Source organism: Chionomys nivalis, chromosome 21 (genome assembly GCF_950005125.1).
Source record: "Chionomys nivalis chromosome 21, mChiNiv1.1, whole genome shotgun sequence".
Classification (NCBI taxonomy): Eukaryota; Metazoa; Chordata; class Mammalia; order Rodentia; family Cricetidae; genus Chionomys; species Chionomys nivalis.
This window is the reverse complement of record NC_080106.1, coordinates 42,598,752-42,621,742: the sequence shown is the minus strand read 5'-3', so window position 1 is coordinate 42,621,742 and position 22,991 is coordinate 42,598,752. Positions and strand designations below refer to the sequence as shown.

Below are 22,991 nucleotides of genomic sequence, written 5' to 3'. Positions count from 1 at the left end.
CAATCACATTTCTTCCCCACATTTCCCATAACAGTTTAAGAGCTCAAATGTGTTTTCCTAGGCCTCGGTGAAAATAGGAAAAAGTACAGGAAGAGAGGGCATTGAATCTGCATTATTCTGAGAACTTAAGGAACTTCACTGTGTCAGATAGCAGTTGCGGGGGGGGGGAGAGGAGGGAGGGAGGGAGGGAGGAGAGAGAGGAGAAAGAGAGAAGGAGAGAGAGAGAGAGACAGAGAGGAGAGAGAGAAGGAGAGAGAGACAGGAGAGAGAGAGAGACAGGAGAGAGAGACAGGAGAGAGAGACAGGAAAGAGAGGAGAGAGAGAGAAAGAAAGAGAGAGAGGAGAGAGAGTCAGGAGAGAGAGAGAGAGGAGAGAGACAGGAGAGAGAGACAGGAAAGAGAGGAGAGAGAGAGAAAGAAAAAGAGAGAGGAGAGAGAGTCAGGAGAGAGAGAGACAGGAGAGAGAGAGACAGGAGAGAGAGACAAGAGAGAGAGACAGGAAAGAGAGGAGAGAAAGAGAAAGAGAGAGAGGAGAGAGAGAGAGGAGAGAGAGAGACAGGAGAGAGAGGGAGAGGGAGAGAGCATCTACACTCTCACCACTGTGAGAGCACACTGAACAAGAAGCACTGATCTCTGTGAAGCTAAGGATGTATTTCAGCTTCACTTCCCATGGCTACTCTAGGGTCAGAAACACAATCATACTAAGTAGGACTTTGCAGCTTGCTGGTAACAGAAGAAGACATAAAATGACCATTTTCATCATTCAACTCAACACCAGCAAACAGCTAAAATACAATTGTACATTTCATATTAAGTGACCCACATGGCTTCGAAATTCAAAGCAAATACTAGATGGAGAAGCCAGCTGAATCTTTCCGCCAGCTTCCACTTTTAAATTCAGGACTCTGCCTCTTAGAGAGAAAACACTAACTAGGCCTAATCAATCATATTTTTAAAATACAGTATATCTCTAAGATAAATCTAAAATAGTATTCTGTCTTATAATTGCCTGATTAAACAATTATCAAATTTTGAAATATAGAATATTTTAGTAAAAAATTAGGACTAAAGGTTGCTCTGTGGTGGGTTCGTTGAGCGCTAGCAGGGCCAGGGGAAGCACTCTGAGAGAGATGGTGGCTTTCTCTCACACTTGCCAGCGTGTCACCTTTCCTGTGACTGAGACACACGGTCTGTGTGAGGTCAAAGTGGGCTTCCTGAGGGCAGCTGGATGGAAAGTTGTCCCTTTGGAACTGCTAATGGTTAACACATTCTGAAGCAGACGTGACGCTTTGCATTGCTGTCTCTCACCCGCAGTGATGTGTTAAAGGTCCTTGCTAAACAAGAGGGTAGCCGTGTTCTCAAAACGCTTATTCCTTTGCTCATGCCACACACATGTTCCACGAGTTTGGTTTTTTCTCCACAGGAAAACTCTTTCATTCAAAGGACCTGCTTGACTTTGTCCATTTTTTCTTGATGTTCTACAAAGTGAAGCCCATAGACATGCTTTTAGATGACATCTTCCTGGTGAAAATGTGCCACTGGGGAGAGCATATTGTGAGTGTCTTCCTCCCCCGGTGAGGGTGTTCCACTGGGGAGAGCATTGTGTGATTGTCCCCCTCCCCATGAGACTGTGCCACTGGGGAGACCCTGCTCGAGTGTCCCCGTGAGGGTGTGCCACTGAACTGGGCAGACCCTGCTCGAGCGTTCCTAAAGAAATGTCAAACAGACTGAGAAAATACCAGCATGTTACACAATCACTGCAATATTTTTATTACCAAAAAATAATGATATGCGTATAACAGAGCTTTAAGTTTCTGTATCCTAACTTTTGCTGGCATCTCCATAATATTAAATGAAATAATGAAGATCCGCAATAATGCTAAAAAAAGTCACAATATGGACAAAACAGCAATACCAACAAAAAAGAAGTCCCTAAAACAACAGCAAAAAAAAAAAAACAGAGGTAAACAAACGGAAAAATAATAAGACATATATGCAAGCATTTCAATGTTTGTGTTAAGTGTAAATTGTCTAACTGCACAGATTATCAGAATTTTTTTTTTAAAGTTGCAGCTAGTGGTGTGTGTGTGTGTGTGTGTGTGTGTTCAGTCCAAGTGTAGGGTGCAGATTTAAAGTCATAGGCTGGAAAAAGTAGACTAGGCATAGTGCAAGCCCTCCAGCAAAGTCGGGGTAGTACCCGCACAGGTGCTATAGTAGACCTCAGACCAGTAGAAAACAGAGCCGGAATGTGCTCCAGCTAGTCACATGCCCAGGTGGTTCCACAGATGTCCCACTGGGGACAGCCAGACAGTGGGTTGAAAAGTGAACTGATCTTAATAAGTTACTAAACACTCCGATAAACTGAAAAGGAAGACAAAGGCACCAGCCTTGGATTGAGAAAATATGGTGACAGAATTCGCAAGCCTTAATAGGAAAATGAATGCTAAACCTCAACTTAGAAAGGAAAGGGCTGCTTAGCAAGCCTCTCGCACTGCCAAACTCATCCGTGATGGAGCAGAGGACCTGAATAAGCCTACATGTAAGACAGAAATTCAGTAAATAAATAAAGCCCTCTGAGAAGGAAATGTCCAAGTCCTGGTGGTTTTGAAAGTGAGTTCTAGCTAAAGAACTCATAATATTATTGTTCTATTAAAGAACAAATAATAGCAATCAGATGAGGTTACATTTTTCTACCTTTTTAAAAACAGATTTTTGCCTCAGGCTTACTTGTAAAAACACCGTAGCGCCCTGGCCATCTGTGGTGTGTAGGTGTGTCACACCCATCCATCCGTCTTCACGGTGTCACACAGAAGCCTTTCCTGTGGGACCTTCCTAGGACTCCGGGCACCTTGGGAGCCTGAGCTGGAGCTGCAGCCTCGCCCTTGGTTTCGAGTCTTGGGCTTTAGTGTCAGAGCCTGAAACCCTTGGCCTGAAATCTGCTTCCCAGGCTTGGGCTGAGTGAAGGAGGCAAGATGGCTGAGTTTGTGCTGGGGCCCTTCAGCATCTTGGGCTTCACTGGTTGGCTTGGACTTCCCAGGGCCTTGATGGCTCCTCACACGCACTGACTGCCTTTGCGTTGTTATCCTGCCCCTCCTTCAGGCTTTTCTTCCCTGCTTCTTGGCAAAGCACATTCTCCTCAGAAACTCCCAAGGGATTCCTGTTTTTGTGGCCTAGGTTTCGATTCCTATTGTTTGCTATTTCTGTGCTGTTTTGGAGATTGGTTATGTGTGGCGTGGTTCTTCACCACATCTGCACGGTAATTTGTCCATCCCGCAGCACCTGAGACTTTTCAAATGCTGTGCTAAGTACTGGAGCCAGGGTCTTCCCTGTGCTCAGCAAGCACTCACCTCAGCCCCACCCAGAATTTTTAAAAACTGAACAAGAGGAGGCAGTTCCAGCATGAGCCTGACATGAAAGGGGATACAAGAAGGAAACCCAGGTCAGCACTTGGAGGGTCAAGGGTCATGACTCAGAGACAAACCTGGGCTGCAGAATGAGGTTGAGATCTACCCGAGCTACACACACACACACACACACACAGAAGGTAAATTTCACGTGAACATAGCTACAAAAGTCCCCAACTAAGCACAGCGAACTAAAACAAAATGATGAATTAAAACTTAATTTAAATGGAATGAAAATTAAAATTACATACAATATAATCTATGCATTTAAATTTTTAAGGAAGGTCTGGCAAAAAAAGCTCAAAGATGGAGCACTTGCTTAGCATGTATAACTCCCTAGGTTCTTACCAACCTTGCCACACAGCACAACAAAACCCCAAAATTCCCAACCAACCAAACAGCAGTCTTAAGGAACGAAGCCACAGCCACATGCTAAGGTCAGTGAAGGTGCAAAAATCAGAGAAATGGAATAGAGCAGAGCTTGGGCTCCAGCAAAGGCAGACACACCTGTGGAGTGAAAGAAACCCTCCTGAGGAGGACATGGTTTGGGGCAGGAGGATCGGATCTGTAAGCCAGAAAGCCTCGCTTTAGATCACAATTGTTATGCTCAGTCCCTGGGGACCCCAAAAGACCACCAGAGAGACCAACTCACCAAAATGCCAAAGCAAGGTGTATTGTGTGCATGTTACAAGCTGGTAGGGACCTCCTCGTCAGCACAGTAGCAAAAGGCAGTCCCCCGCCCTTCTAGAGGGCATTACTTGAAGGCAAAACCCAGAAAAGTTACCTTAGCAGGGTGTGTGCTGGCAGGTGACCCTATCTACTGCGGTTAGAAGGTTAGGAATTTCCTTTGGACGGTCTGTTCCTGAGTGCTGCCTGGGTAGTCTCAGTTTGTGGTCTTTCTTATAATCAGGTATTGCCTTAGGGAAACTACTGAGACCCAAGCCTCTGTTGAGCTTGTCATGGCTGGGTCCTACAACATGTAAAGGATTCGTAAAACATAGTAACAGTTTTTAAAAAGTCTCATTTTTAAAAAGGTTTGGGGCTCCAGAGCAATGGCAGAGGATGTCGGGGTTAAGAGCACTTGTTCTTGCAAAGGACCCTGGTTTGGTTCCCAGGGCCCACGTGGCTCACAAGGCTTGTCACTAAGGGTCGAGGGATCCAGGGTCCTCTTCTGGCTCTGTGGGCCGGGTGCACATGATCTAAAACAGACATGTAAAACAAAAATCTTTGAAAACACGGACAAGCCCGAATTAACATGGCATTTAATCTCTCTTACTACCTGTATAACAGATTCAGACAGACTTATCAGCAGGCTGTGCGGGGAAGGGGGGGGATGGAGGGTTTGGGGAGGGGGAAGGCTGGCACACCACATCGCTTTCGTACTGGAAAATTTCTTTTCTTTCTTTTTTTTTTTTTGGTGGTTTTTATTTTTGTTTTGTTTTGTTTTTTGTTTTTTGGGGGGGGTTGTTTTGTTTTGTTTTGCTTTTCGAGACAGGGTTTTTTAGCTGTCCTGGAACTAGCTCTGTAAACCAGGCTGGCCTCGAACTCAAGGAGATCCGCCTGCCTTTGCCTCCTAAGTACTAGGATTAAAGGTGTGCTCCACCACTGTGGCTCTACTGGAAAATTTCTAAGACTATGTCAAACATTACATATTTATTGACATATTTAACTATTTGAGCATTTTATTCCATGTTAATTTAGTTTCAGAATGAAGTAACAGAATCACTAAATTGTTTTTCTGTTATTATAAGATTCCTTAATAAAATATTTTCTTACACGTTACAGTTGGGCAGAAACATATTCAAATAAATTCCCTGGTTATTTTTAACCTTTTGTAAGTGAAAATTTGAGGCTTACTTTTCTGAACTTAAATGATAATAAATGATTCTCAAATAGTGGTCAGGATCATTTGGAATGTTTGCTTTGCTGTTAGGATGCTGGGATGGCACAGGCTAGCCCAGTCTTCCACCTCTGGGCCACACCTTAGTTCTGGTCTGTTCTGAACAGCAGTGGTGACCTGGTCTCCCATTCTGTATTTTCATGGCGATCATTTAAATGGTTCTCTATCGTGTAGACTTTGTACTGCGCTCAAATTCTTTTTCCACTTCAGAAGAGATTTTAGAGGATCTGGTTGGACGCAGAATTAATGAATACAGAAAGACAAAAGTGTGATCATGTACTCTGACAGAGTTGTGTAGACAGGAAAGCATCCTCTCCTCTCAAATCACTTACGCTATTGAAAAGAGAGCAGAGCTTGTTGTGTGGCCAGCACCTGCCATCCCCGCACTCAGTAGGCAGCGTTAGGAAGACTGTCTTGACCTCAGTGTCATTGTGGACAACCTGGGCTACAGAGCACTGAGATCCTATCTCAAAAAATCAAACCACAACTACAACCAAAGAAATAAATAAATAAATCTACTTTAAAAAGAGAGAGAAAGAGGCAACGCAAACTGGTAGAACACAGCTTGGCTTTGCGGGAGGTCGTGAAACCGCACACCGCCACGAGGCTTTTCTATATCCTTCTCTTGTGCTAGGCTATTCCTATGTAGGAACTCCCAAGAATGGGATATTTTGTGCCAAATTTTAAATATTAATCTAGAACTCTGAACAAAACTAATCTAAAAAGATCCTATGGGTAGTAAATGTGGTAGAAAGCAGTACTGGGGTCTGTGTGAAGATGGCCGCTTGCCCTTTCCCCAGAGGAGCTGCATGCAGCGCAGGAAGGAAGTTCGAGTCCAGTACAGACCGTCTCTGTTCCAGCACGTGGGCATTCACTCGTCATTTCCTGGACGAAAACAGCACCTCAAGGTAAGTGCACTGGCTGTTCTACCAGAGGATCCGGGTTTGATTCCCAGCACCCACATGACAGCTCACAACTATCTGTATCTCCTGCTCCAGGGGATCTGACACCCTCACACAGGCATACACGCAGGCAACACGCCAATGTACACAAAATAAATAAATAAATTCTTAAAAATGATTCTGAGATGGAACTTGAGAAACCTAGCCTCGATGAACTTAGAAGCCTTTAGAAAGGGGGAGGTCACGGCTGTGATAGCCTGCCTGTCACCGTGACGCTTATAGAGCTGTCTTCCAAGAACCCAAGTCATCTACCTGAGTAAAAACAGCAACAACAACACAGTAGCTGTCACTATTTTAATCTAAAAGTAAACATTATTAGCAAGACTATTTCAGAAATGGAAACCCTTGTAAATGTAATCAATATGTATATTTAAATAACTATTGACCTGACGAAAAAAAACCCAGCATCGTGTATTTTTCGTAATTCTTACATTTACCCCAGTTTTGGAAGCAGTGTTGTTGTCGCTGTGACAGGATACCTGAAACAACCAACTTAACCCCAGGGTAAGGTTTGTCTTGGCTCACAGTTCCAGGGGGGTCAGTCCAGGCTTGCTCAACCCTCTTGCTTTGGGTCCATGGTGCAAATACAGGGCAGAGGATTTGAGCACAGAAGGAAGGGTCTGTGTCACAAGTACACACTCCCAGGAGCCCAAATTCTTCCCCTGGGGTTCCATCTCTTAAAGGTTTCACCACTCTAGCTGCCAGAGCCCGGTGACCAAAGCTTCACACCGACAAGTGTTTTGAAATCCCTCGTAGTGGGTTTCTCTGCCGATGCAGTAAGTCAAATCAAGCTGAACTAATAATACCAGGTTTAATCAGAGCAAAGCAACTCCCAGGTGACTCCCAGAGAAAGGAAGCAGGAGAGAAACACCCTATAGGCATGGTCTTGAGTAGCTCAGGGGAGGAACCAACCCTTCGCAGCTTTCTGAGAGGGTGGGGTTTGGAATGGGAGGAGTGGGGTTGAGTTCCCAGGCCAACGTGGGGGCTGGGTTTGGAAAGGGGCCTGAGCTGGAGATCCCCAACACACACATGCACCTTTGGGGCGTTTACCCAAACTATAGTAGCATCTAGATGGCTAGAAGAAACCAACAGGTCAGGTTGAGGTTTTAAATAGTATGAGGTTAGTCATGGTGACTATGGAGTGTGATCCTGGGGGGCCCCACACTCTGCTTCCTCCATCTGTAAAACCAAGAATTTAAATCATCCAGAAGACTCCTTACCACGTGTTACCACTGAAACACCATCAAATGCCTGAAGGGAAGCGGCAGGCGCACAGGAAACCTGTCTCCACAATCTCATTTTGGGTGAGGTTGTAACAGGATTCTTTTCTCACATTATGTATTTTGTCTGGTAAAACATTTTAATCTAGTTGAACAGTGGTGGTACACACCTTTAATCCCAGCAGAGGCAGGTGAATCTCTGAGTTGATCACCATCCTGGTCTACAGAGTGAATTCTAGGACAGTCAGGGCTGCACAGAGAAACCCTGTCTTAGAAAAGAAGAAGAAGAAGAAGAAGAAGAAGAAGGAGGAGGAGGAGGAGGAGGAGGAGGAGGAGGAGGAGGAGGAGGAGGAGGAGGAGGAGGAGGAGGAGGAGGAAGAAGAAGAAGAAGAAGAAGAAGAAGAAGAAGAAGAAGAAGAAGAAGAAGAAGAAGAAGAAGAAGAAGAAGAAGAAGAAGAAGAGAGGAGGAGGAGGAGGAGGAGGAGGAGGAGGAGGAGGAGGAGGAAAAAGAAAGGACAAGGAAGGAAGGAAGGAAGGAAGGAAGGAAGGAAGGAAGGAAGGAAGGAAGGAAGAAAAGAAGTGATATTTTAATCTAACCTTGGTAAGTCATGATGGATTAAAATGAGTGAGTATATAATATCTTATATTTAGATATCATAATCTTGGTGTTTTCCACCCTCCCCTTCACAGCATGTAAGATAGTCATAAGCAACAATTTAGCCCTCTACCAAATTGAATGTATTAATTTTTGCATTTCTAACAGGATATTTTCTACTAGGATTTTCCGAAATCACACAATTTCTTTAAAAATTACCAGACTCATTTTTGGGGAAAAGGCACGGCAAGAATTCGATTTTCTCAGATTATACTGGATAAGCGATTACGTTATACCATTTTAAATTAAGCCTTCAGTAGCAAAGTGAGTATACACATTTGATCTGTCTGCAAGGTTACCAGGTGGCTGTTGATCTCATCATAGAAAAATCTTACACCTTTTATGGGTTCAAAGTTATTACTAGTGTTCCCTTGATGCTTACTACGGATGCGTTTCAAAACTGCGTATACGAAGTTAGCTCCCGGGCCACAGAACGTTTAAGCACACAGTAGAGCCACACTGTAGGTTTGCTAAGAAATCATTTCGTCTCTGCTCGCTAACTCATGGCACAAAAAGTTATCATATCCTCTTAATGATGAATCTTAGCTTTACAACTGTTTGAAATTTGGCTAGACCTTCAAATTCAATAAATGTTCTACAATATGTTTATAACAAAAACTTTTCTTTTTGTGTTAATGGAATGGCAATTTCTTAAAATTACTGCAACATGCTCAACAGGGAGTGTGCCTTTGGCTGACAGGCGTGTGCTTTTCTACAGTTGTTAATGCTGTGTTTGTGTGAAGACCTCCTCGTTCTTCACAGTGAGCTGCACACCGCTCCACTGACTTTGAACTTCAGTTAAGCAATGATTTTTTTTTTCTGCTGTTTGCGATAAGGTCTCACGATGTAGCCTAGCCTAGCCTCAATTCCAATCCCTCTCTCTCGTCTCCAGAGTGCTGGGATTGCTGGTGAGCATCACCAACAATTAGCTTTTTCAAACAGATGTACTGTGTGCCCTGCTGCGTGCACTGTTGCAGGCCTTGCTGCATGCATTACTGTGGCTGCAGCTGGCAGGCAGCAAGTAATAGAGGGAAAGGATGAAAATGCATTCGGTAATAATTATTTAAGACTCTGCCCTTGACTTTTATTAAAGAACCAAGTACATTTTTTTTGTCTTTTCTTCAACACTGTCATGCTTTTCTTTTTCTTTTATATGTAAAGATATGTATGACAATTTTCCCTTAAAATGTGAGGGTAGAAAAATCATTTTCCCCCAATTTTCTGGCCCACAAGCTGTTTTTGCTACTATTGCACAAAATTCAAAACTATTTTCATGTGAACTGAAATACCTAAATTTCTGTGCTTCATTAAATTTTATATTCAATCTAGGAATTTCATAAATTATTACCCTACACTTCTACAGATACATTTACATTTTAAGTTATTTTTCAAATGTGATTTTCCTACTTTTTTCTCTTGAGGGGATTTTCAGTTAGCATACGAATGGGATTATTTTGGCATCTTTATGCATATTTTATTGCCTTTGTTTCCCTTCCCATCTCCCCCCCAACTCCTGCCTTGGTCCTCCTGTTTCTCCTTCCCTGTTTCTCCCTGTCCCCTCTCTTGCTTTGATGTCACCTGCATTCACAGTCTATTCTCTCTTCCCCAATCTCTCCTGTCCTTTTCATGGTCTCTTTCCTAGTTCAGTGATATATACAAAGTGCCTTTCCTGTGGCTGCAATGATCATTTATGTAAACGCTGCTTTCCCCGGAGCCCTGGAGATGAAGGAGGTAACATGACCAATAATGCAAGTGATGACTTAGAGACTTAGAGATTTTGTTGGTGCCAAGTTATGTGTTCTGCTTCAAGGAGGTAGTGTGATAATATCAAGGTGAAGATGAAAATTGAGTAATATCAGGAAATTACTGCAGACATGACTATAGCCTTACTAATTAAAAAGTTCTTTCTGGGTGTTACAGGTTTCTTTTTTATTTCAGGAATATTGAAGATAATAAACATACAAGAAGAAGCTATGCCATACCTGACCCTCTGATACGCCAGTTTCGAATGATATCTTTCAGAAACCAGAAGAAGGGGATAAATTATCTAGAAAAGGAAAATGCCGTGAACACAGTACTTGAAGGCATTACATGACTTCTCATGTCACGACAAAAATAGAGCTTTCCCCAGGGATATTTTTAGCTTAAAGAGTTGAATTTTAAACCGGTACAATTAGAGACATTACTAGCCTGTTAGAAGTACGTTTTATGACGGAAACAGCAAGGCCATCAAGAACATCACACAGACAGAGCTAACAGCTCAGAAGTGTGCAATGGCCATGGGCAGTCTCTGTGGGAACTGAGCTGTGTGTTGTGATCATTTTGTAAAGATATCCAAAGAAATAGGAAGCATAGATCCAGTCTGGTTTGCTAGTGCCACCGTGTCTTATAGCTGCCTTTTAATAAAGACGTTTCAGCTAGAAACCCGCCCCCAAGTGCCGTGTGCCTCAATCATCAGATACCTTGCTATGTGACATATTTCTGATAGTCATTCATTTCTAAAAATGTCTCAGTTGAATCCATGAATTGTTTGGAAGTGTTTATTTGGAGAAGAAGTTATCTTTCCATCTTTTCTTTATTGGTCTCTGATTGCATCGCTGTTGTGAGGAGTTTTTCCATGTGATACTATCTGAGACCTCTTGTGAATTCGAGTGTTCCATAGCTTAGACAAGAATACGTGGTCCCTGCATGTGCTTTTCCCAATGTTGCATTCACTTGTTTTTGTAGATGTTCATTTTGTAAATTAAGAATCCATTTTAAAAGTATTCTGAATTGTTGGAAACAGAGTTCGCTGCTATTTAAGTCTTTATAGCCCCAACAAATTTTGTGTCCATCCGTTTCTTATAGGCATCTCTTAAGGCAGTTATTCAATAGTAAAATATTCCATTTACCTTATATATTTTAAGCAGTAAGAGATAATTCTTTTTCTTATACTTTTACCAAATGTTACGGCTTAATTTTGTGTGTATATACTATAACCAGGTATGTGTGCATGCCCTTGTGTGGGCAGTGCTTGAGAATGTGCAGGCGTGCTTGCTCACGTATGTGCATTCGTGTGGAGGCTCAGCATGACCTGTGACACATGACAAGTTCTAGGACTGCAGAAGGTGAACCGTGGCGTTCATTTCCTCCTCTCCTTCGAGAAGAACAGCAGGCACAGATAGCTTCTACAGAGTTCAACCTTAACTTAAAATTTTGCCTTTTGGTAAATTTTATTTCACTTAATATTTTACTTAATAGTCACAAATGCATATGATACATTAGGATCCAAATCGTCTCCCCACACCTATGCCAAGCAAATATGAAAAGCCGAAGGACCCTCCAGGCGCGGTTCTTCTCAAGAGGCAGCTCCTCAAACACTGCGTGCATACATGGTCCTGTAAACCAGTCATCCAGGCCTGCAGCAGAAAGACTGGCAGGTTAGGACCTTTCAGAGTGTAGGCACTGAAGGCAGACACCCTGATGCTCAAAGGGCCATTTGAACCACGACTGGACTCTGGGAATATGCAAGAGCCAGAAGGATATAGGAAGGAAATGGAAAACAGACAGACAAACAAGGAACCGTTACCCAGTTCTTAACTGATTTTCCATTTTGGGAGCTGGCACACAGCATCTCTAGGAACCTTTCCTGATGTACTGAGGAGGGGTGCCCTCCGTGTCCACTCTCGCCCATCTCTGCTGCTCACAATGGGCCGGGGTGAGTCATGGACCTGGCTCACCACTCAGGATCTCAGACTCAAGGTGTATCAGGAAAGAGACTTAAAGAACCAGTGCCGATTTGAGGGGATAAAAGACCGAGTATTGCTTCATTGGTGTCTTGGGCATTTGCTTTACAGCAATAATGTTGAGTCTGTGTTATTAAAATCACCTCTGCAAGGCACATATGTAGGACTGAGTATTGCAGCAGGTCTGCAGAAACCAGATTTGCGGGGTTCTTAGTGAACATTCTTCCTTAAGCTCTGCAGACTATGGGAGTATTAACCATTCTCTCTGTATTGATATTAAAAAGTCATCAGCTGCTCTTTTTGCTACTGACCACGATGGTCAGCTTTCCATCCCTGCCACAAATACCTAAGGCGATCAATTCACAGTGCGGCTATTGTGACTCAGCTGTGGAGCTTCTCGTCCATGGCTGTCTGGCACTATTGTGCCATCACTGTACAGAGCAGAGCTCATCCAATCAGAGCAGAGCAGATCTCATTCAATCAGAGCAGAGCAGAGCTCATCCACTCAGGGCCAGGAAGAAAGAAAGGAAGAGAAAGGGCCGCAATGTCTCCTTTGCAGGCAGGTGCCCAGTGATCTGAAGATTCCCACTGTCCCAAGTCCACCATCTTCCATACACAGAGCTTGGTTCCACACTGGTAAAGGGCACAAAGACCTTGTACTCACAGAAAAGAACCGAGAGAACCAGGAATGTTTCCTCGGTGCAGGAGATAAAATGATAAAATCAAATACCTGCATTCCATCCAGAAAGTTTAGCATGGAGGCTGTTAACCACCTGGTGACAACTTTCCTGTCTGAAGGGACTGACCTAACTAACCCAAATTTCCCCAGAATGATTATTCCAGACTCTTCCCTCTGAGTGCTTCTCTGTAAGGACAAAACCCTTATGCCCTCCACATCACCTCCATTCTAAGATTCTAAAGAAAAATCAGCGGCCATAATAAAGGTCATGGCAGAATACATTGTCTCCATGGCTTGTCTAATTGCTGTAGGCAAGCAAAAGAGAATTATAAGACAATTCCAACAAAATGAGGTGTCCCAAGAGGGAGGGTAACTTGGGGAGACGTTGGGGGAAACAGCAGTTAACCCCAAAATGATACTGTTGCGTTTAATGACTGTTGCATGTTGTTGTCCATGCAGAATCCACATGCCTTTTGTTAACAGGGATAAAGGACACGCCTGTGGTCGGAGACACGATACTGCTTTGCCATCCTAAGGATTGTTTAAAGGTTTATGTGGAACAGGCCCTGCCATACCCATTTTGCTCACAGCAAAAATATTAGCAGAAGTGAAGAGATGGGTGGTTGAGGACGACTGTCCCCTTTCCTTGGTCCTCTGTTAGCTATTATAGTTCTCTTATGCTTGCTTGTTTTATTGAACACCTAAATTGGAATGATTATAGGAATATATTGTTGCCTAGAGACCCTTTTCCAAATTCTATTCTGTTCAAATATGCCTACAAATGAAATGCCTGGATTAGACTCCCCAAAGTCTGATCCAGGCTGACGAAGTCAATCCACACCGGGTTTGCATTTCATTTCTTTGTGTGACTTGCTTTCCTGTCTGACACCTGCAGGGACCCCCTCACACACCTGCAGCATGTGGACCTTTAGGGGAACATTCCAGATTTAGGTTTTAGCAGAGTCTAGTACCTAGCAATGTAGCAATATTTGCATATTAATAGTGATGGTAAATGTCTCTTTATTCTTGGGTAGAGGAGACAGAGATCCTTCAGCCAATGTGGCCTTTAAAATACCAGCCCACATTGGGTGTGGTCCCATGTATTATAAATGCAGGTGAAAAGCATGTGCGGGCCTCTTGGCTGCTCTTGGTTCCAGTTCCCAGTGCACGCAGAGGACTGGGGATCGCTTCTCTTCCTGTGAGTTTATCCCCAGATAAATAAACCTTTGTTATCCTCCATTCTGGGCTACTGTGGACTCTTTTGTACGCCAACAGACACCTGCTGCTACCACAGGTGTGGAAAGCTGTCGTGAGGTTATGAACTTAAACACCTCCCACTCTGTGACAGAACTATGACAGGTCTGAGCAAATAATGGGGGTTCAAATCTGGACAGCTATTTTTCCTGAGAAGATGATTTTTGTTTTTGAAATATTTAAAAAGCACCATTGGCATCCACTTATAGATGCTTTGTGGATTCTAGTAGATACTTCTGCCATCTAATCATGAAGTCATTTGTATGAGTTGTTTTATTATATATTTCTCTATAATCCCAGATAAAATGTCTAATTTTTTTTAAAAAAAAAAAAAAGATAGTTCATCAAAATAGGTGCCAGACATATGGCTTAAGCCGGACAGTTTCCATGGGAAAACGGGAAGAATTGATGGAAATCGTAAAAAGCACGAAGCATCACCAACCCCCGTGATCACATGATTATGTAAGAGGATTCAGCTCAATATATATTTCCTGAAACTGAATATTGAATCCAAGGATCTCCACAGGGAAGGCAGTTTTAAAAACCCAAGTAGTTAGAGTCCACTATTTCTGAATTGTTTCAGATCACAGCAAATTTCCAAATTCTTTAATGGTGTAAATGTAATATCTAATCTGGATCGTGATCTCACGCACACTACATAGCAGCAAATACTAACTGCTCCAGAATTCATCAGTGCAGTATCAGCTGTCCATGCACTCCAAAACCATGGCACATCGCGTCCCGGTATTGATATCCAGGGTATATGAACCTTAGGAACCTATTGGAAAACTTGTTATTCCATCGAATAAATAGGTCTGTAAAAGATCATTTTATTACTTTCATAGAAACTTGAAAGATATTTGAAAAAACTTTAACATATATTCCATACAAATATAAAGGGACTGGAGATGGAACTCAGGGGCAGAGCCTCATAGAAAGTTCACGACCCTGCAGGAAAAGAAAAGGTGATGTTGCTGGGTACCTTGACACGCACGTCCTTCCCTACACTGCTTGTGAGAATAAAGGACAACTCAGCCGACAGAACAGATTCAGATTTAGAGCGACATGAGACGGCTACATAGTGCTTAAACAGCCACGCCATATGTTTGTTGACCCAAAAGGCTCCGATTAAAGAATGGCCATGCTCAACAGTGGTGGCACAACAAGGACTCTTGCATATTGCCAGTAGGAACTGAAGATCCCACGGCCACATTGTAACAAGCAGCTAAGCATTTTCCTAAGCAGATACCCCAGGCATCTCACCCATTCTGCTCCCCGCTCCTGAAGAGGAGACTTGTCTAGGAATGCATCCGGGCGGTGGTGGCACATGCCTTTAATCCCAGCACTTGGGAGGCAGAGGCAGGCGGATCTCTGTGAGTTCGAGACCAGCCTGGTCTACAAGAGCTAGTTCCAGGACAGGCTCCAAAACCACAGAGAAACCCTGTCTCGAAAAACAAAAACAAACAAACAAAAAAAAGGAATGCATCAGTACAATGGGAGCCACACAACAGTAAGGAGGTGCAAACAGTGCGTCCAGACGTCCAGACGTGCAGATGAATCTCAGTCATGCTGGTTGGAGGGGAGCCAAAAAAGACAAAAAAAAAACAAACATTGTTTAAGCTCCATTTCTACCAGATTCCACAAGAAGTCTGTGGTTGCTAGGATGGGATCAAGAAAGCTTTTGCAAACTAATTTTTTTCCTTATTTGTTATGTTCCTTGGGTGTTTGCTTGCATGCGTTCAAAGCTGGCAAAGTATATACAAAACAAATCCAAAGAACCAATTAAAAATAGGATGGTGTACAAAGACCACCAGAAGTGACTTGAAGACACCTCCTCCCGTTATACCTAGGGCAATTTGGGTGCTGCAGTAACTGAGCAAGGTGATAGGTGATACGATAAACTCAGAATCCACGAAGCCATGCTGAGAGAGGATGGAATCATGACTGGAGATGTATACATTTTTAAAAATTATGTTTCTTGTGCCTAATAAAGAATGAAAATGGGTTAAAGTTACTGTATTGAAACCACAGCAAAAATGATTGACACATCCTAAATCAAGGGGGCAGGCTGAGCACAGATGGACAGAAAAGAGGACATTTGCACAGACTCTAAGCCTGGTCACACAAATTAATACTAGATACAAACAATACACAGAACTGGAAGCACACAGAAGGGAAAGAAAGCAGGTAACACCTTCGAGGAATGTACAAAATAAAGTCAACTAAGTGTCTCTGGAAATTATTAATATTGCCAGAATGAAAATATATAATTTATAAGGTTAACATTTAACATGTCGGGACACATGTGAAATCGGAAGTTTCCTGAGCGGCAATCATGAGCACTCAGCTTTTAAAATACAGAAATATAGGAAAAAAATCGACCGTATGAAATTTGGTACGCCTGTCTTGACAATCTTCTAAAACCGTGATTGAGATAAAATTCAGGGAGCAAGGGACGTGGCTCAACTGATACAGAGCTTGCCTAGCACACACCAACCGGACTTCCCCCCAGCAGTACAGTGTTCCAAAAGTCAGAAAGTAGAGGAAAGAGAGTCTGAAATTTTAGATCAGCGTTGGCTACACAACTAGTTTGAGACCAGCCTGGACTACTAGATAAGACCCCCCTCCCCGCCACACACACACAGAACAAAACCACCACAAAGAAAAGAAAAGAAAGGAAAGGATAAGAAAACAAAATTATATCCTCTATTCATCCATCCCATCCACCTAGGAGCCAACTAAAGCGCGGCACGTAGAACAGGTCTGCAGAGCTTCAACTCCAGAGAGCTGCTACTGACGTTGGGAGCACTGCTCCCCAGGGTCGCCGGCGGGCCGCTGAGTCCTTAGCGGCGGTTGAGCAGGAGGCTCGCACACGGGAGCATCCACAGCATCCTCCGGAGCTGCCGCTCGCGCATGCGCAGTTAGCAGTCGCTGCTGGGCGGCTGCCGCCTGGATCGGTCTGGGGAGACGCCGGGGACTGAGTAGCGGTCAGTTGGACACCTGAACTTCCGCTGCCGGACACAAACCCGCAGGACAGGTGTGTGATCTGCGGGGCCGGGGTGAGGAATCGGGTCCGGATGCCCGGACCGCACCCCGTTCTGAGACTAGAAGGTTCAACTGGGTGCAGCCAGGTGAGGTTGGAGGTTGAGTTCAAGGATGGAGGTGCAGCGAGCTCTTGTCATAGGTGGGCTCTCCCAGCCTCCGCGACAGAGATCAGCCCTGGGTGGAGGGAGCCCCACTTCGAGTCCCTTGGGTCCCCCACCTGCTGCGCCGACGCGGGGGAAAGCCGGGTGCCCTGCTCAGCCTGGAGTCCCTGGAGTCCGTTATCCCAGCGGTTGCCACTGTGGCCCCGTTCCACGGAGCCCTGGCCACGCTCCCAAGAGAGTTCTTCGCACTTTTCTAGAAAATGCAAACAAAACCAACTTGGGCTCCTCATAAGCAACCCACTTCTGTGCAATCCATCTCTGCGAAGCCAAAAGGACCCCACCACCAGCAACACACACACCACCACCATCCGGTGAAGGTGGCCAGAGAGTCCTCACCGCTACCTAGACACTTGGGTGGAGCCTAGCGTGGGCCCCTGGGGAGAGAGCCTAAGTGTGTTGAAGTCATTATCTAATGCCTGTTTACTATCAATCAGAGACTTTAGTGAACGTAAGTGGCATCTGCCCCACCCAGGAGGGAGAGGCTCTGCAGAGGTTTGTTCTGGGTTAAAAAATAAATGACTAGGAAGCTGGGTGCTGGAGACAGAAGGTTAAAAACAGAAACAGACAAATTAGGCGAAACAACGTTCAATGGGAAGACATTTTGGAACATGATTAATTTATATTGAAACTTTTCGATGCATAAAATAGTAAATCGTGGTGTTTTGTTTTGTTTACTTGCTTGCTTGCCCTGGAATTTTTACCTCTCTCTGGTAGCCCTCCTTTCGGTAGTTGTAATTTTGACGGCTTTCTAGTCCTCGTCTATTGGTGTGATCATCTAGTCACGTCGACCCTGTGCCCTGTGCTTTTCTAGTCCGGTCAGGTTTCTAGTGTGTGGCACGTGTTGTTGATGGATGGCCCTGATGGATGCTATTGTGTCAAGGATTCTTTCAGCGCCTGATAATTTTCCTTCTTGACTGTGTAATTAGAAAGCGGGCCCCATCGGCTTTGATAGGACTTCAGCTCCGGTCACTCAAGCCTCTCACTTCGCAGGTGAGAAGAGGCCCAGAGTGATTGCCCAGGCCCATTGCCCTCTGGACAGCAGTGCTAGCCACTGGCCAGCCTCTGTGAAGGCAGCAAGGTCAGGAAGCGGCTACTGTCGTTCTGTAGTGAGCTTCTGAAGCCACGTGAGTCAGGTTTCTACCCTCACTCCCCAGGTACCCCAACCATGCCCAATATCTCAGCCAGCGAAGGACCTCAACATAGCCAAAAGTCCTCAGTTATGAGGAGAGCCGTTTATAGGAGTGTGAGTGTTTTAAAAGGGAAGGTCTGGGCTGGAGAGAACACACACTGCTCTTGCGGAAGCCCTGGAATCAGTTCCCAGCACCCATGTCAGATATTCACAACCTGTAAATCCAGTTCCAGGGCATCGATGCTCTTTTCTGACCTCCTCTGATACCCATGCATATGTTTATATAACAACACAGCAGAAGCACACGTATACAAAATTAAAGTCTTAAAAAATATGTAGGCGAATACTCAGAATGAAGACTCAGTCTTGGAAGAAGCGATCTGTGCTAAGAACTACTGACAGTGGTTTAAGCAGGGTCCAGGCTAAGAATTGTTGCTAGGAAACGCCAGGCTTGCAAGAAGGCAGGGGCTGGTTCTGAAGGTTAGCGAGAGTGGAAAGGACACAGTGACAGCTAGGAATATCTGTCAGGGAGGTCATGTCCCTAACGATGGCTGAGGAATGAACAAACGCCCTCCTAATGAGATTGGTTACCAGAGACCCCGGGGACTCATGGCGCTGTACTCTGACAGTTCTGCTTTCCTTTCTGGTGGACTCCTTCCCAGCCCAAGTCCATACATGTAGGACCGCTTTGGCAACTAGAGGTGATGTTACAGAAAAGGGAAATAAACCAGGCACAGTGGTGCACACCCCTAATCCCAGCACTCGGGAGGCAGAGGCAGGCAGATATCTCTGATTTTGAAGCCAGCTTGGTCTACACATTAAGTTCTAGGACAGCAAGGACTAAACAGAGAGATCCTGTCTCAAAAATCAAAACTAAAAATTACATTTATTTGTGGGTTGGGTGGTCGAACACTTGGCACGTGTGTGGCGGTCAGAGGCCAGCTTTGGGAAATTAGTTCTCTCTGATGTGGGTCCTGGGGATTGACCTAGGTTCTCGGGCCATCTTGATGGGCACAGTAAGCATATTTCATCTCAGAGGAAAGAGCAAGTTCAAATTAAAGAAGGTGTTGAGTCATCTTTGAGAATGAATAACTCCTCGGAACTGAAGAGTGATCTCTGAAGTGTAGAGTTCGGGAATCCTCAGATAGCTTTCACAGGAAGAAGCAAAAAGTACATACAGGACGACAGCAAAGCGTGGTGGTGAAGGCCTCCAGTCCCGGTGCTGGGGAGGCAGAGACAGCCCTGGATCCCTGAGCACAGGCATTGTGGGAAATACTGTAGAAGCATCTCAGAAATTAAAAACGGAATTGTCATATGATCAAGTGATCAGGTATATATCCCCTTTATTAATTCTCTTGTTGCTGAGACATAATACTAGATAAATGCAACTTAAGGAGAGAAGGCTTTTTCTGGCTTACAGTCTGCAGGGCCACAGTCTGTGTTGCTGAGTAGGCATGGCGGCTAGAGAGAAGCCTGCAGTCAGGAAGCAGAGAGAGATGAACACTGGTGCTCAGCTCACTTTCAATCCTTTTCCTTCCAGTTTGGAGCCCAGCCCATTCACTAAGAATGGGTCTTCATACCTCAATCAACACATGCTAGAAATCCCCGTGAGCAGGCCTGCCCAGAAATCCCCGTGTGCAGGCCTGCCCAGAAATCCCCGTGTGCAGGCCTGCCCAGAAGCTCTCCTCTTTGTGAGTCTAGGTTCTATTAAGTGGACAATACTACCATCCAGAAAGTCCTAAAGTCATATTGATACTCTTTTAAAAATTTTTTACATCTATTTATTTACCCGTGTGTGTTTTGTCTCTCCATAAAGATGGCAGTATCTGAATACAGAAAGCACCTATTAAGGTAGATTTCTGTTTAGTGGTTTTGAAAATGTGCATTTTCAAAGTATACATTCAACCTTTAGGAGAAATCAAGCTTATCTGGTCTAGGTATCAAAGTTTTGATCTGAAAAGGGGTTGTGTCAGTTGAACTAGGTAGGTGTGTGATGTTTTATAAACTGTTTTAATGATATATAATTTATATACTATCAAGTTCGGCTTCTTATTTTATGTAATTATATTTAGAGTTGGGTAATCATTACCAAATTTTAATATTGGCTATTTCATCACCCTAAGTGCTCTTTAGCTGCCCCCAAGCCGTATCACCTGATCTAGCTGGTGTCTCATCTGTTCTCCAGTTCTTGTTTTCTCATTTCCCTAGGATGAAATGGCACAACAGTTTCCCTAGCTGGCTTTTCCCTAGGTATAATAGTTTTGCATCTGTGCATTGTATGCGTGCTTTGTCTCTTTCTGTTGCTGGTTGCTTTTCCATGAGACGAGTGCTTCAGCTTGTGTCTGTAAGCGCATGACTTGTTGGGCGTTTGAATAGCTCTACATCTGAGCTGATTTCATGGCTTGTATCTGAGTATCTGTGAGGATATAAGTTTTATTTTGGCTATCCTTGAGTGGAATCCCTGGGTCGTGTTGAAACCTGCCATATTATTTCCCACCTCTGTTGGTATGGTACCTTGACACACTTCAACAGTGTGTGGGGATTCCAGTTCCTCCCATTTATGTGGTTTCAATGGTCAATAATAGCAATTCTGGTGACTGGAGTACCATCCCTGTCTGCTCCATCTTTCTTAAGTGGTCCCATATATGTCCATAGCTGTCTATTGTCTGAACAGTTTTAGAGTTCTAAGACTCTACTTTAAAAATGTCCCCATGTTGATGTTAGCTTTGAGGAAAGAGTAGCATACAAGATGATGATGTGTTATTGTATGACCGCTTTTGAACCAATCTCTCTAGGGGGAGATCTTGAATTAGCATGTGCTAATGAGAGCGGGTGAGAACATAATTACATAAAGCAAGCCGTTCTGTTAAGAGGACAGCAGGCTGTGTTTGGCATTTTTCCTAGCAGAAGGGACAGCAGTTATGCAGCGTCTGAAGAGACCTGTGGTCAGATAATCATGTGATGACCATGGAATTATAGAAAGAGCGAGGTTCCTGGCAGACAACCTGCTACAGCATGGAATTTGATTTTTGGCAAACACTCCTATGTTAAATGTAAAAATCCCTTAGTTTTTGGTGTTTAGATGTAAGCGGACTCCAGCTTTGTAATTATCAAATGTCTAATTTTGCATATACTTAAGCTACATTATTTGAAATAATATAAGTGAAAATATAGGGATCATTGTAGCTTTTTTCTTTTCAATGAATCAACATATTATTTGCGTTTGATAGACACTGTTGCAAAATCTTTATATTTTTATACATTCACTTTTTGATTTTGGAAGAAAACTTAGAACTGAAAATTTGAAGTTATTTTACTTGTCCAAGGCTTAATTTAAATAATGTTGCTGGCAATGAAAGCATTCCCAGAATAAAGGAGAAGTTGATTCTTCCTGTGGTTCTTATCACACGGCATCCATGCCTGACTTTTCACTGGCTGCTTTAATTCCACAGGTGGTCGCTATGCATTTCCAAGGTGTTGGGCTGTGCTTGGGTCTTCTGGCCATCGCTGTCAATGCAGAATTCGTGAGTGACGGTGTTGAGGTGGAAGACTTGGGTGAGAATTCAGAAGAGAGTAATATTAAAGAAGACGAACCTTCCTCAGGGGTAAGACGGTTGAGACGTGAGTTGTAAGCTCTTTTTCCCGTGCTCATAGGAGTGGCGGGTCTCTCTAGACACATCCCCTTCCTCCTGACGGGGTCAGTCTTCTCAGGGCGTAGGAAAATGTTGCTTTTTCCATCAGTGTCCTTCAAGTGCTGACAGCAGAAATTGTTTGTGACACCGCCCGAGCTGTGCTCAGCGAGTCTGGGAGGCTTTTGCTGGTTAAAGAGGACCGAGTTCTTTAGCAAAGACAAAGGCCTTTAGTTCTAGTTCTCACGATATCAGACTTTTCCAGACAAAACGGAAAAACATAACTTGTGGTTTTTCAATAAGTAAAGAAGTGGCTTCTATTTCTCTGTGGGTAGAAAGTACCACACAAGGAGGTCGGATTTTAAAGGCAGAAGTGACAAGGTGGCTTCACTGGGGCTGTGCCAGGACCCTGCCTCAGCTGTCAAGGTGTGTGTCCTGATGTGGTGATCGGCAGGCGCCTTGGGACTTTACAGAGGTTTTGGTTCATCTACTTGAACCATCTGGAGCCTCCACACTGAGTGTATTCACATGTAATCCTGCGATGACCAGAAGCTACTCTCCTTCCATGCTAGCCTCTGTTTGAAGGGCCCAGGTCATAAATAGGAAGTTCTCACAGATTCCATTGCTTCATCTCATCTTCAGTGAGTTTTTAATACAGAAATACAAGTGTTAATATTTGTTTGTCGTGAATATTTTGGCTCCCGTTTAAATTTCAATCTCTGCAAAGGTATTTCTTTTGAAACCTAGTCCTATAATCTACAAAGTAAAGCTTAATAAACCGACATCTGGAGCAAATACCCTGTTAATGGGGGTCTTTAAAAGTTGAATCTTTAAAACATGGACATGTGTGCTAACCCCTCATAAGTGTATTTGGTGAGATGACAAGATGTGGGGGAAAAACACCCAACATTATATTCCCAGACATCAGTTATACAAAGTGGCAGGTGTCGTTATGACATCACTAAGACAAGAGCTTTGCAACAAGAGCCCGTGCCACCTGGAGTCTCTACTGTCAATGTGCACCGTGTACTAGGTTCTGAACTGTCAGGATGACTTCAGATATTTGCAAAAATCAATAACTTTGGCTTTTAAAAAATCTCTTTTCTAGACTATTAAATATAAGACACCTCTACCTATAGGAGAAGTCTACTTTACGGAAACGTTTGACAGTGGGAGGCTGGCTGGGTGAGTACTCCTGCAAGAGAGCGTTTACTTCCACTCGACGGGTT

General features: G+C 43.9%; 2 protein-coding genes across 2 annotated transcripts in view; both read left to right on the top strand.

Moving 5' to 3' along the window:
• Positions 1 to 16,779, top strand: part of Mgat4d (MGAT4 family member D) — a 40,953-nt gene extending 24,174 nt beyond the window's left edge. Inside the window, exons 9-11 of the mRNA XM_057753332.1 lie at positions 1,423 to 1,553; positions 6,104 to 6,211; positions 16,618 to 16,779. Coding sequence (XP_057609315.1) covers positions 1,423 to 1,553; positions 6,104 to 6,211; positions 16,618 to 16,779 — 401 coding nt within the window. The remainder of the gene's footprint in view (positions 1 to 1,422; positions 1,554 to 6,103; positions 6,212 to 16,617) is intronic.
• The window catches only part of Clgn (calmegin), a 32,826-nt gene continuing 26,602 nt past the window's right edge, over positions 16,768 to 22,991 (top strand). Inside the window, exons 1-3 of the mRNA XM_057753925.1 lie at positions 16,768 to 16,835; positions 21,586 to 21,738; positions 22,871 to 22,947. Of these exons, the coding sequence (XP_057609908.1) occupies positions 21,595 to 21,738; positions 22,871 to 22,947 (221 nt within the window). The 5' untranslated portion in view covers positions 16,768 to 16,835; positions 21,586 to 21,594. The remainder of the gene's footprint in view (positions 16,836 to 21,585; positions 21,739 to 22,870; positions 22,948 to 22,991) is intronic.